This window comes from Theropithecus gelada, chromosome 16, assembly GCF_003255815.1.
Source record: "Theropithecus gelada isolate Dixy chromosome 16, Tgel_1.0, whole genome shotgun sequence".
Classification (NCBI taxonomy): Eukaryota; Metazoa; Chordata; class Mammalia; order Primates; family Cercopithecidae; genus Theropithecus; species Theropithecus gelada.
In genome coordinates, this window is record NC_037684.1 from 22,682,572 (window position 1) to 22,697,727 (window position 15,156).

At 39.2% G+C, this 15,156-nt stretch overlaps 1 protein-coding gene across 7 annotated transcripts in view; it reads left to right on the forward strand.

Moving 5' to 3' along the window:
• Positions 1–15,156, forward strand: part of SPAG9 (sperm associated antigen 9) — a 161,974-nt gene that overhangs the window by 78,137 nt on the left and 68,681 nt on the right. For 5 of the 7 annotated variants that reach the window (XM_025361328.1, XM_025361329.1, XM_025361330.1 and 2 more), the window contains one exon: positions 2,910–3,060. In XM_025361328.1, coding sequence (XP_025217113.1) covers positions 2,910–3,060 — 151 coding nt within the window. Of the gene's footprint in view, positions 1–2,909; positions 3,061–13,711; positions 13,754–15,156 lie in introns of all 7 variants that reach the window. The other 2 variants (XM_025361326.1, XM_025361327.1) reach the window with 1 other exon arrangement.

Consider the following 15,156-nt stretch of genomic DNA (forward strand, 5'->3'; position numbering starts at 1 on the left):
TGTGGTTGTAAAATTATTTATACACATAAGCTAACATTTAATAACCAACTCAAAAATGGATATATGGAAGTAGGGCAATTAAGAAAAAAGAATTCTGATACTTGGTGATAGCTTTGTTTTCTAGACAAGTAATAGCAGATGTTTCAGTCTGTGGGTGTCAGTCTGCCACTTGATAGTTTTCCATGCGTATCTCATTTTATTTCTTCTTCTGTGAGTTTAACTGAAGCGTTTAATATATACCAACATAGTACCGGACTAATGTTTACCTTTCAGGGTTTCTTTTCAAAAGTAGGATTCTCGTGAACTTGGCCTAATTATGCACCCTTCTCTCCCTTAGCCCAACTATATGTAATTTATAAGTAAAGTAAGGGGAGGAGTATGTAGTGATTATTTTTTCAGAGTTGGAACATTGTAACCTAGAGCATCATTGACCCACTTGACAGATAGCTGTCAGTCTCTGAAGATGTCCCCTCCCTGTAGTGTCTGAATGTTTGATACAAGCAAACTAAAAAGGTGGGAATTCTGCTTATAATTTGGGTTGTAGATTTTGTTGAGTGTGGATTGTAGATTTTGTTGACTGATTTTGTTTACGTTTTGGAAAGTAAAATTTGGATTCATAGAAGACTTCTCCGCCCAATAGTTTTAAACTTTTTCAACATTTGATATGTGTGAAAATGAATGTGTTGTCATTCATATAGGAAATAATTCTAATGACTGGTTTATATTTTGATTTCTGTTAGTGTGATGGCATCTTATGAAGTCTATATATCATCTTCCTGGTTGTCTTTGCATTTTGAGTTAGAGAGCTTTCCATTGTATTCAGTCATTACATTCCCAGTCACCTTTTGCTTAACTTACTAAGGTGTGTTAGAAAGTAAATAAAAGTCAGCTAGTAGCTCTTAGTAGAGAGCTACTACTGTCTACTAAGAAAATCCTTGGATTTTCAGTTCACAAAATATGGGGTGAAAACATCAGGTTGACAACTTTTTATTTTGTCCAGAATGGATATGAAAAGGAAATCTAGCTACTTATCACTGTCACCATCATTTAATGAAAGAAAGGGCATTTTAAACTCAATGAAGAAAATATGTAATTTAAAATAAGGGTCAGTCATCTTCAAGAAAGAACAGGGTTCTATAGTATATGGGAATGTATATGTGTACAATATGTACTACATTATCTATGCACTAAGGAAATAATAATGCCTCTTTTTTCATGGACTTATTATAAAAACTTTGTTGCTGAACAGCATTTGGGAATAACTGGTGTAAACATGATAGCTGACTAGTTACTTTAATTTTTGTCATTTGGTTGTCCTGGCAGCTCATAGTCACAAACTTAGATTTGGTATTAAAATTTACCCTCTTGGCCAGGTGTGGTGGCTCACACCTGTAATCCCAGTACTTTGGGAGGCTGAAGCAGGTGGATCACATGAGGTCAGGAGTTCAAGACCAGCCTGGCCAACATGGTGAAACCTCGTCTCTACTAAAAATATAAAAATTAGCCAGACGTGGTGTTACATGCCTGTAGTCCCAGCTACTCGGGAGGCTGAGGCAGGAGAATTGCTTGAACCCGGGAGGCAGACGTTGCAGTGAGCCGCGATCGTCCCACTGCACTCCAGTCTGGGCGACACAGCAAGACTCTGTCTCAAAGAAACAAACAAAAAACTACCCTCTTTTTGTACTGCCTTCCTGCTTTTGAATTTTCCCCCTAAATCAAAGTTCTGTTTTTAAATTTTATTTCCTTGTGCATACAACTTTGATTAAGTGTAATCTCTCAAACCGTTTGCTTCACCTCATTTTTAAGAAGGCATTGAGACAGTTTTACTAGTCCTTTTAGATTGTTAGGAATGGAAGAACACACCCTTTGTATTAAGTGAAGGCACATTTCAAAAGTGGCTGAAGTTTCTTGGAATAAAAATGAACTACAGAATAAAAGACTTACTTAACAAAATGGAAAATTTCCCACTTTTATTAATAACCTCATTGTTTCTATTCTAACTTACATTCTTACCAGTAGAGGTATGAATTCCAGGAGGCAACAATCCTTTAATGTCTCATTTCTTTCTAGTTTCTACACTTTTGAGTTAATGACCCAGGATGACCGGTTAGTAGGCTTGTTTCCACCCTCTAAAAGCTCTTCGATTTGGAATCTTCTGTGCATCAACAAACGATGTGTTTCTCATTGAAATTCTGTTAGTATTAAAATTGTAACTCTTGTTCATTGAAACTTCCCACAAAGCACTGGAAATTCAGTAATCTTTTATAGAATTATTTGGCCTTCTTATTTGGAAAAAACTGACAGTGGTTTTCTCATATGTACTATGCTTGGAAGGAACTCATATAATGGTTCTGTAGAAAAACAGAGCTTTCCTACTTGGGTGGTGGGGAGAAAGATATTTTGAGTTCTTTTCATCATTTAATAGGTAACCCTGATTTAGATAATATATTGATTTTCCTCTAGGCAGGAAAGGCATACCCTGAAGAGGCTTCAGTAAACATCCAGGGATTAGCGAGAGGACTTGGGAAGTCTAGAAATGAGTTGGGCTCACTTCCAAAGAAGGAGGTTGCAAGTTCCCCTAGGGCTAAGCTACGTATGATGAAAAACTCAGCAGCAGCTCTTCTCCAGACCACACTAGACCACTGACTGCTTCTTGGGCAAGGAACTCATCAGTAACTTACAAACTTTCCTTAACCCTTCTTACCACTTTTCTTAGTTGATTTCTTGAGGCTAAACTAAACTGAGACTGTCCTTCCTCTTTGGTAAGTCTGTTTTATTCAGATGGGCAGACAGTGTCATTTTCGAGTGATGGTTGTAAAACAGTGACAGTCCAGACTTAATTACAGTCATGGCAAATTTAAAAAGTCAAAATAAATGAATGCCGAATTTTTTCTCCCCTCTTCAAATAGAAAAGAACGTCCTATATCATTAGGAATTTTCCCATTACCTGCTGGAGATGGATTGCTTACACCTGATGCTCAGAAAGGAGGAGAGACCCCTGGATCTGAGCAATGGAAATTTCAGGAATTAAGTCAACCACGTTCTCATACCAGCCTGAAGGTAAGCTTTAAGCTGCTGAAATTGTCAGTTTACATTTCATAAACTTTCTTATCCTAATTGAAGTGCTAGACAACCAAAGTATAATAAAATGTAATTGTTTATATACATTTAGTTTGTAAAATTGATTTTTAAAATTGAAAACGAGCTCTTCCCAAAGAGTGTATTTTTTACTGTTTTATTTCAAATTATATAGGAAAAAAAGTGAAGCATTATATCATCTTGATTAGTATACTAATGACAAAAATTAATTTCTATTTGATTTAGGCTATATGAGTTTAGGGTAGGGTGACTAGTGAGCCTAATTATATTAGAACTGAAAATCGCTGTTACCAGAAAGTCTTGGTTCATGTTAGAGGCTTTCCAGTTTAGCAGGGTTTCACTTACAGAAAAACAAAACAGAACAAATACACTGTTCCTTCTTTAAAACCACTTCATAGAACAATCTACAAAAATGCATTCTGTTTAGCTAAAAAGGCCTGGTGTAAATCAATTATAGATATGTTCTTGACCAAGAACTTGTCATCAAATAAGTGATAAATATAAACAATAATATATGCTAAGAGTGGATATGAACTAATAATTAACTTTTAAGAGTATTTCAAGTTATGTTCTATATCTTTTAAAATGAAATATTCACAAAGATAATACTGATTATTAAAGATTTTTTGTTACCTTATAAAATCTACTCATCATGAAACAGGCCACCCGCAATGAATAGAAATGAATTACATGTATCTTATTTCCTTTTCCTGCTTTGTTTTTCTCCATAATACTTGTTATGGTCTAAGCATGTAAAGATAGTTCTTAACAATGCTTCTAAAATACTGTCATTTACTGTATTTATTTGTCTCTAGACTCCTCCCTAAGAACATGAATTCTATGAGGTTTATTTACTGCTGTATCCCCCTAGCACTTGGAAAAGTGCCTGGCACATTATAGGTACTCAGAACATGTTTGTTGAGTGAATGATTTGTTTTAGATGTTAGAAAGAATCTTTGAGGACAATATGAGTGGTCTTTTTCTCAACTCTAGAATGTAGAGGCATTCAGAATCATTCTATTGACCTTTGAAATGTGCTCAAAACAGTAAGCAGTTGGTAAATATTTGATAGCTTTTCTCCCACTGAAAAGCATTTTTAACAATAAGGGTTACCTTTTCCCCCTTCTTGCTCAATTTGTTAGAAGCTAATAGTGCTCAGTATTAGCCCACAGTGATGGTACTGGGTAACTCTCTCTCTTTTGTTTTGAAACAGAATCTTGCTGTGTCGCTCACGCTGGAGTGCAGTGGTGCGATCTCCACTCACTGCAACCTTGGCTCACTGCAGCCTCCTCCTCCCGGGTTCAAGCAATTCTTCTGTCTTAGCCTCCCAAGTAGCTGGAATTACAGCACCCACCACCACGCCTGGCTAATTTTTGTATTTTTAATACAGATGGAGTTTCACCATGTTGGTCAGGCTGGCCTCGAACTCCTGACCTCAGGTGATCCCCCCGCCTCAGCCTCCCAAAGTGCTGGAATTACAGGCGTGAGCCACCATGCCTGGCTGCAACTCTCTCCTTCTTTACTCCTGTACCACAGTGGGTCTTTTAGCCTTCTTGTAGGTTTAATAGATTTTCCAAAACACTCATGTCTCAATCGCCTACTTGCCATGTCCACTTTCCCAAAACAAAATTAGGTAGGAGGGATACTTTTAGTACAAAAAAATCCCATATGGTAACTATATTTTAATTACTACCCAAAAGTGTGCTTAAGAGATTATTATAGTTCTCTTTATTTTTTAATCCACTGATAGGCTGTGCCAGAACTTTACTGACAAGTTATAAACCAATTAACAAATTATTAACAAATTATTAGTATAGACTTAAGCAGAGGAGTTTCTTGTGTCCTTCCCAGAGAGTTTCTAAAACGAAACCTTATCTCTCGCTACTTGGTCTGGACATGGAGTCACTAAATGGGATAAAGACTCAATGAATAAGGATTTCCATGAATGGGGTGGTGCTTACAAAATGGCAAAGTCTAGTTTGTAAATCATGTTACTAGTTGGGATGTACAGTATTTTATTTTTCACCTAAGCCCTTGTCGTTCACTAGATAACTTTCTACTTCACCAGGGCTGGAAGTCAGGGGTTTAGGATTCACTTGTGGGCTATGCCACAGGTATGTCACATGCCCTGTCATTTTGGTTTCTGTGTATAACAGGAATTGGACTAGACTCTAAAATATCATTCCCCCTGAGATTGGGGATGACCTAGCCATCTTAGGGCATGTTTTGACTTCATTATGAAAAAATTGAAGGTGTAAATTATAATTAACACTAGTTTTACTACCACAGTTTTTCTGTGAAGTAAGGTTAAGGTGAAAATGTCCTGTGAGAGAATGACAGAAAACTTTGTGGCAGAAGAGGAGCAGATAAGGGGATTTGCCAGTGATTGTAAAGTTATGGCCCTTCTTTGTTGGTGTGTTACACATTTCTCACTGTGAGAGACCTGTGGTGAGTGAGGTTATAAATAATCTAATGGATTTTCTAGGAATGATGCACCTAGAAAAATGTACAAGTTCTTAAAAGGAAATATTTGTAAATATTCTTGATTTATCACAATCTCATGGAGATCGACAAATAAATGAAATAATAGAACTTCAAGTATTGTTAAAGCAAGGAAAGCTAAAGAGTAATTAGTAAGGAAGGGCACTTATTTTAGGGTGTGAGAGAAAGCCTCTGGAAGATGACTTGCATCCTGGCATGGGGATGTGCAGGTGCATGGGAAGGTCTGGAGGAGTACGTGTTGAGGAAGATGAGATGGCAAATGCGAAGGCCCTGACGTGGGGAAGAACTTCATTATGTTTATATGGTGGTTTTCTCTTCATTGCACTCAGACTTTCAGTCCTACTTACTGCCCCAACATGCCTTCTGTCAAGGGTGCCAAAAGAATCCATCTTTCCAAATCTAATGGAAAATTCTCAGTCCTCATCTTACCTTTTAGCAGCATTTATATATTTGAATATATTCAGCTTCTTGAAATACTTCCTTCAGTTTGCTTCCAGGATTCCCCCTGGCAAACACACACAGATTTTCTTTACCATTCCTTCTCCATTGCTGGTTTCTCTTCTGCTTTTGGACCTCTAAATGTTGAGGTACTCCTCAGCCCTTCTCTACTTAATCTGGGTAGATCAGATTCCATGTCTGTAAATGTCATCTGTGCATCAGTGTTCACAGATTTGAATCTCCAACTCATATCCCTTCCGTGGACTCTAGACCTCTGCATCTAATTGCTTTTCTTTATAGTTTCCTCACATATATATGCTTTACCTTGCCTAGATTACCACCAGTAGAAATACCCTCATTCAAGGCCAGTCCAAATATCACAGTTTACATGTAGTCTCACTAACACACTAGAGACTAACACCCTATTGATTGTCCTCAAATCGAATTTAGAGATCAGTTCAAGAAGAAAGCAGAGAAGTTATGTATTGCTTTATTAACAGGAATTTCATACCTGGAGACTTCTAGTGAAATTGATAAAAAGAAACTCCTTATGTTAAATGATCAAAGCTGTTCTGTTAAAAAGTGTATTATAAAAGTGCTACAGGCTGGACATGGTGACTCATGCCTGTAGTCTGAGTACTTTGGGAGGCCAAGGCAGGAGGATCACTTGAGTCCAGGAGTACAAAACCAGCCTGGGCAACATAGTGGGACTCCATCTCTTTTCCTTTTAAAAAAAAAAAAAAGTTTATATACACATACACCACACACACACACACTATATATATATATTTTTGTTTGTTTGTTTGTTTTGAGATGGAGTCTAGCTTCATCCCCCAGGCTGGAGTGCAGTGGTGCAATCTTGGCTTATGCAACCTCTGCCTCCTGGGTTCAAGTGATTCTCCTGCTTCAGCCTCCCAAGTAGCTGGGATTACAGATGGGCACCACCATGCCTGGCTAATTTTTGTATTTTTAGTAGACGTGGGGTTTTGCCATGTTGGCCAGGCTGGTCTTGAACTCTTGACCTCAAGTGATCTGCCTGCCTTAGCCTCCCAAAGTCCTGGGATTACAGGTGTGAGCCTCCGCGCCCAGCCTGTGTTTTATGTATTTTAAACATTTATTCCTCCAGTGTCAAGCGACTCTGTCTCTACAAAATATTTAAAAATTAGCTAGGCATGGTGGTGTGCACCTTTAGTCCCTGCTACTCAGGAGGAACAGGCAGGAAGATCAACTTGAACCTGGGAGGCTGAGGCTATAGAGAGCCATGATCATGCTACTGCACTCCAGCCTGGGTGACAGAGTAAGTCCTTGTCTCAAGAAAAATAATTAATAATAATAATGATGGGCTAAGGCTGAGAATGGACAAAATGTTAAGGTGAGACAGTTAATCTTACTGAATTATGTTCACAAAGAAGCTACAAATAAAGAAGGAACTGGAGGAGAAAAGGCCAAGTATAGCCAAGACAATCCTGAAGAACGATAAGTACAAGAACTTGAGCTACCAGGTATTAAGATTTACTATAAAGCTTAATTATTAAGGTGGTATAGTATTGCTTCATCTTCCCTTTCTCTTTCCTTTCTGCACAATTCAGTTCTAAAGCCACCAGGCAGGGCAGAGGAAGGTAAGGCTTTCCATGGTGCTTAGGAGCAGGGGTGGGGTTGTTATAACCTAAGCAAAGTTAGGAGGGTAATCCATATGGGGTATCCTGCTGTAAAGAGTCAGGGCCCCAGCAGCATTAAGGATATCCCTGCAGGATGGCAGCCAGGCTTGGGGGTACAAGACCCTAAGCAGGATGATGAGAGCCTCCCCAAGGAGAAGTGCCAGGTATAGGGTGTCAGACCCTGAGCAGGTGAGGAAGGCAGCATCTGTGTGTGGTAGGGGGAGACGGGGCTGGAGTGGAGAAGAAAGAAGATGTATGGGGAAAGAAGGGCATTAGTGGAGGGCTGTAGTGGCAGAGAAGAGAGACCGTAAGAGACATGAGCCCTGAAAGACAAGGCACAAGGGAGTTTTAGAATGGAAGAAGATGTCAGCAGGGTCAGCTGGTGTGGGGGAGTCACATAGAATGAGGACTGAATTTGTAAATGTATAGGTGTAGATTTGAGCAGTTTAAGTTGTAGGGCCAGTAACAGGAGTAACTGTAAATCATAAAAAGAGGAAATAACATGTATAGACTACCCAAAATGGTGATTGTGGTGGGAGGAGAGAAAAAGGATAACTTGAGGTAGAGATTAGCAGAGCAGAGGGAAAAGTATAGAATGGGAGAGACTGGGTAGTTGGTATGCTTACAAGAAGGGTTCAACAGAGAGAAAAGTTAAAGACAAGGGAGTGAAGAAAGATAAATTGATACATCAGAATCCTAGAAGGGCAGAGGGGAAGGGATCACATATCCCAGCTACAACTCAGATCTCCCTTGTTGCTGGGACAGCTTCAGTTTTTCCTAGACTTTTGCTGTATTATTTGCAGTTACAAATCATACTGTGGTAAATAACCAACCAAGGCCTACAAAGCAGCATGAAAATTATATGGCTGGCATACAGCATGCACACACATATGCATGTGTATACATATGTGCTCCAAAAAAGTATTTTTTTCTTTGAAGAGCATCCTTGGTTGTTGATTATTAGTAGAATGTGACCTTTAGATCTGAGAAAAGCAATTTTAACTAACTAAACCAATTGGATGGACACCTACTTGTGAAAATTTCAGAGAGTTCTCATAAAATCACATGACTTGTGATACTTTAGTAAACTGCTGTGAGAAGCTCTTGTTAGCAGAGTTTGGTATGTAAAGCCAGTCAATGTGTGCTGCATTCTTCAGGGGATGTGCTTAGCATGCAGAACAGGAAATGTCTAAACAGAGCCAGCATTCTTGTTGAGAGAATTTTCCATCCTCCTCCATTTGTGGTTAAGTTCTGAAATTATTCCTATTTCTTTAGTTTCCACAAGCTTTAATCTCTATAGTAGTTAAATCATATCTATTGTTATTTACAATTCCTATTATAAAATGCATGTGTAATTTAAAAAGTTAAAGCTCACAGTTTTAAATAACTTCTTTGAAGTAATTTTAGACTTACAGAAAAGTTGCAAAAATAGTACAGCGTTCCATATACCCTTCACCCAGCGTCCCCTGACATTAACCATAATACAGTCATCGAAGCTATGAAATTAACATTGGTACAATACTGTTAGGTAAACCTGTATTCGAGTTTTACCAGTTTTTCCACTAATATCCTTTTTCCCTTCCAGAATCCAGCCCAGGATCCTACATTGCTTTTTTTAAAAAAAATTTTTATTACAGACAGTGCCTCACTAGATTGCCCAGATTGGTCTCGAACTCCTGGCCTGAGGTGATCCTGCTGTCTCAGCCTGCCAAAGTGCAGGGATTATAGGCATAAGCTACCACACCTGGCTTCCACATTGCGTTTACACATTATGTCTCCCCAGTCTTCCCAGCATGTAACAGTTCCTCTGTCTTGTCTTGTCTTTCAAGACCTTGAGATTTTTGAAGAGTACTGGTTAGTTGTTTTGTAGAGTGTCTCACCATTTGGGCTTCTCTGATTTCTCATTATTAGATTGAGGTTATGTATTTTTGGTGAGAATACAACAGAATCTAGTGTCTTGGTGTAGATATACTTTGAGACTATGTAGATATCCTGTTTCTGTTCAAACTTTCATTCACTGATTTTAGCATCCACAGTGGATTTTGCCTACAACAATTATTAGTAAAATATTGCTAATAGTTATTTTCTGTTTTCTTCATTCTACATTTATTAATTGGAATTCTTCTATCAGGGAGAGTTGTCTTCTTCCCCTCTTCCCTCCATTCTAGTTTGGATTCAATGGAGATTGTATATATGTGTGTATATATATACACACACACACACACACATACATATACACACATATATGTATATATTTTATTCTGTGGGCTATGCAAACCTATCATTTCTTTGGGTTCTCAAATTATTCTAGCTTTGGACATTGAGAGCTCTTGCAAGATGGCTCCTGTGCTCTTTTGACATACCCCATCCTTTTTGAGTGCTTTCTTCCTTATTGGCACCATAAGATGTTCCAAGCTGTTGTATTTTCCCTGCCCCACTCTTAAAAATTGGACTACTTCTCAGAGGAACTCTGGCACATTTTTTGGGAGAAAGGTATTTAGGAACCAAGATCTAGGCACTATTCATTCTTTTATTTCTGGTTTGGGCTTTTCCATTAGTTTATACCTCCTTTATAGAATTTTGTATTAGTGTACATACTAGGGTAAAATAAAAGTAGAGTTTTAAGAAAAAATGGATTATGTGTTATAATATTTCATATTGTTTTTGCTTTTGACAATGGATAAGGAATTTGTTCTATAAACTCAATTTTTGCTTATAAGCTTTTTTCCTTCACATATATCTTCACGTGATAACTTTAGGAACCACCCATAGGTGACTGTTAGGATTCGAAGGAAAAGAAGGGTAAAGATTTTATTGTGTTGTTTGTTGACCAAGATGCCTATTATGTATGTTGAGACTGGAAACTGGTAAAAATGTAAATAAGCAGTGCTTTCAAAATGATAGTGTTTAAATATTGTATTTTAAATGTGACTTCATCTGAGGTAATTGGCATATAGGTATTTATTAATACTTATGTTTAGGCTGGGTGTGGTGGCTCACGCCTGTAATCCCAGCACTCTGGGAGGCCAAGGCAGGTGGATCATCTGAGGTCAGGAGTTCGAGACCAGCCTGGCCAACATGACGAAACCCTGTCTCTAATAAAAATACAAAAATTAGCTGGGCATGGTGGCACACGCCTGTAGTCCCAGCTACTCAGGAGACTGAGGAAGAAGAATCACTTGAACCCAGGAGGCAGAAGTTGCAGTGAGCCAAGATCGTGCCACTGCACTCCAGCCTGGGTGACAGAGCGAGACTCCATCTCCAAAAAAAAAAAACTTATGTTTACTGTTTAAACAAACTTTTAGAATAGAAGAAGTTGTTTAACATATTTTCTACTGAAAAAATTACCTTTTTCACTTAAAAAAATTTATTGATACTCACTGCATTAGGCACAATGCCATGTACTAGAAATGTTGTTAAGGTGCTCAGAGGTCCAAATATTTTCTAAAACAGGCCTTTATATTTCTTTTTTTTTTTTTTGAGGCGGAGTCTTCACTCTGTCGCCCAGGCTGGAGTGCAGTGGCGCGATCTCGGCTCACTGCAAGCTCCGCCTCCCGGGTCCGCGCCATTCTCCTGCCTCAGCCTCCCAAGTAGCTGGGACTACAGGCGCCCGCCACCGCGCCCGGCTAATTTTTTGTGTTTTAGTAGAGACGGGGTTTCACCGTGTTAGCCAGGATGGTCTCGATCTCCTGACCTCGTGATCCGCCCGCCTCGGCCTCCCAAAGTGCAGGGATTACAGGCGTGAGCCACCGCGCCCGGCCATATTTCTTTTAAAAAGTTATTTTAGGCCAGGCGTGGTGGCTCACGCCTGTAGTCCCTGCACTTTGGGAGGCCGAGGTGTGCGGATCATGAGGTCAGGAGATTGAGACCATCCTGGCTAACATGGTGAAACCCCGTCTCCACTAAAAATACAAAAATTAGCCGGGCATGGCCGCGGGCGCCTGTAGTCCCAGCTACTCAGGAGGCTGAGGCAGGAGAATGGTGTGAACCCGGGAGGTGGAAGTTGCAGTGAGCCGAGATTATCCAGCCTGGGCGACAGAGCGAGACTCTGTCTCAACAAAAGAGAAAAAAAGAAAATAGTTATTTTACTACTCAGGAGGCTGAGGTGAGAAAACTGCTTGAAGCCAGGAGTTCCAGGTTGCAGTGCACTATAATGGTGCCTGTGAATAGCCATGGCATTTCCAGCCTGGGCAATATAGCAAGATCCTGTGTCTAAAAAATTTATATTAATTCAGTTTCACAATTTTTAGTAATACTGAATAATACAGAGTAGGAATGGGAAGTTTCTTCAACCCTAAATTTCATTTTCCCCCCATCATTGTAAATAGTTGATGAATCCTTGGCCTTTTTCTTTACAGGTGCACATAGATATAATGTCTTTTTAAGATAAGTGGGTTTATAAGTATTTTCCTGCTGCTTGATTTTTTTTTTTTCATTTAATGACATATCTTGACGATCTTTCTATTTTATATAGAGAGAGCTACCAAGTTTTTACCTGGTTTTTGATGAAGGGAATGATTAAAGATTATGAGAATCCAGAATCAAAGATCATATAAATAAACATTAAGTGCTCTTACCACCAAAAACAAGTATGACGTGCTAGATGTGTTTATTGGCTTGAATGTGGTGATTGTTTCACAATATGTATTTTAAAAATCACCTTAACTGTATACTGTATTTGTCAGTTATATCTTAATAAAGCTAGGGGGAAAAAAACCACGTCTATGAAAGAAGAGGCAGTCTGGTTTCCTATAAAGTGAATCATGCCTTGCTAATCTGTGTGTTTTTTATTTTTTATCTTGTTGAGATGGAGTTTTGCTCTTGTTGCCCAGGCTGTAGTGCAACGGTGTGATCTTGGCTCACTGCAACCTCCACCTCCTGGGTTCAAGCGATTCTCCTGCCTCAGCCTCCAGAGCAGCTGGGATTACAGGCGCCCACTACCACGCCTGGCTAGTTTTGTATTTTTAGTAGAGACGAGTTTTCTCCATGCTGGTCAGGCTGGTCTCGGACTCCCGACCTCAGGTGATCCACCTGCCTTGGCTTTCCAAAGTGCTGGGATTACAGGTGTGAGCCACTGCAGCCAGCCTAATCTGTGTATTTTTAAGGGCATAACTGAGAGCTAGCAGCATTTCAAGAAGACTTTGATGAATTTCCAGACCAAGAGTATTTAAAACTGTTGCTTTGTATTTAAGAGAAACACATCCATCTCATAGAGGGAAAATGTATAGATGGAAATAAAGAATATGAATAAATAGATTTTTATGAAAAAGGATTTGGGACTGGGCACGTGGCTCATGCCTGTAATCCTAGCACTTTGGGAGGCCAAGGAAGGTGGATCACTTGAGCTTAGGATTTCGAGACCGGCCTGGGCAACAAGGCGCGACCAAATCTCTACTAAAAATACAACAATTTATCTAGGCATGGTGGGGTACACCTGTAGTCCCAGCTACTTGGGAGGCTGAGGTGGGAGAATCACCTGAACCCTGCGAAGTTGAGGCTGCAGTGAGCCGTGATCCTGTCACTGCACTCCAGCCTGGGCGACAGGAGTGAGACCCTATCTCAAAAAAAAAGAAAAAGGATTTGGATTTTGGTGATCTTTTGATCATTAGTGTTATCTAACTAATTCAGAAATGATCGAAGGAGGTGTGATAAACATTTCTGAGTATGCTGCACTGGAATATTGGTATGTTAAATAGTTAAAGGGACTGGACTGGAATAAACATCAAGAAGATTTCATAAGGTAGTGGAAGTAGAAAAAAAAGGTTAAATAATGAGCTGCATGTCGATAAGACGTTGATCCAAGTGGTGGCTTCTGAACCATGATATTACTTCAACTAGAGTGTTAAAGTCAGCTTAAGTCAAAAGAAAACAAAGCCTCCAAGCCCTCATTTTAAACACAGTAGATAATAGATGAATCTTGTATCCTGGGAGATAGTACAAGCCAAAGATACAGCTATGTTAAAACCTAGTAAACACGTAATTTTTTTCTCTTTTATAATCTTCCCTCTTCCTAGGTCAGCAATAGTCCTGAACCTCAGAAGGCTGTAGAACAGGAGGTGAGAATGGTGCTTCTTAACATTTTGCAAAAAGTACACTAAAGTGATTAACTATTGATTACTTCCTCAACTGCTATTCTCAATACATCAGATGCTCAGTTTGGAAGACTATTGTTGTAATTCACTGAAATATAAAACTATTTCCACTATAGTGGTTGTCAGGGCTTTACTGTAATCTGTAATTTATTCCTTCCCCAAAGTAAGCATTTTTAAATAAAGGAAAGAAAATATAAGTAAATTCTGTGAAATTCAACCTGTTTCCATTTATCCGGCTCTATGTAATGGTATACTTTCCAGAAATACCTTCCTTAGGGCATAATGTTTATAACTTGTATGTGTCCTGGATGTGGCCTAGTGTGTCATCTTACCGTGGACTGCTTCCTTAGTTTGATAGAGTTCTTCATCTCCAGTCAGGGCACCATCCAGCTTTATTCATCAAACATCTGTTAAGAGCCTACTACAGACCAGGCGCGGTGGCTCATGCCTGAAATCCCAAACACTCTGGGAGACCGAGGCAGGTGGATCACTTGATCAGGAGTTCAAGACCAGCCTGGCCAATATGATGAAACCTTGTCTCTACTAAAAATACAAAAATTAGCCGAGCGTGGTGGCAGACGCCTGTAATCCCAGCTACTCAGGAGGCTGAGGCAAGAGAATTGCTTGAACCAAGGAGGTGGAGGTTGCAGTGAGCTAAGGTGGTGCCACTGCTCTCCAGCCTGGGCAACACAGCGAGACTCCATCTCAAAAAAAAAAAAGAAAGAAAAATAGCCTGCTACGTGTCAGGCTTGATATGCTGGGCACTGGGGATACCAAGATATCTGTGACTTTCTCTTACGTGCTAGGTCAGGGGTTGACCTGGGTTCATGGAAGCCCTCTAGCATCAACAGTGCAAAAGTATCCTGTTCCTTCGAAATATACTCAGTGTTAGGACATTCATACCTTTCCTTTAATAATTTGAATTCTCTTGAAGCTACCATTCTATTTACACTTAGATGGATTTGACCAAAATGTGAGTATCTAGAGTTAAGGTTTTTAGTGTTTCCTTTGGGTCACAGACTCTTAGGAACCAAATTATTTTAAACTCTCCAGAAGAATGCATGTACGCACCATTTTGTAACTTTTTTATGTCACATAGCTGTAAATAAAAAGAATTTTAAGAACCAATGCTTTAGAGACTTACTTTTACTTGGGGAGAAAGAAATGTAGGTCTAAAATTATAATTGTGTTGATAGTGAGGGATCCTATGTGGGGCTAATTGCTTGTTTGTAATTTTGTCTTTATTTTCATTTTGCTTAAAATCCTCAAATATAAGAGACAGACTTACATAACAGAGTTGCTTGCCTTTATATAGCTTATTTCAGAAGTTAGGCTACTCAGGAAAACACTACACTGGCATGTAGTGT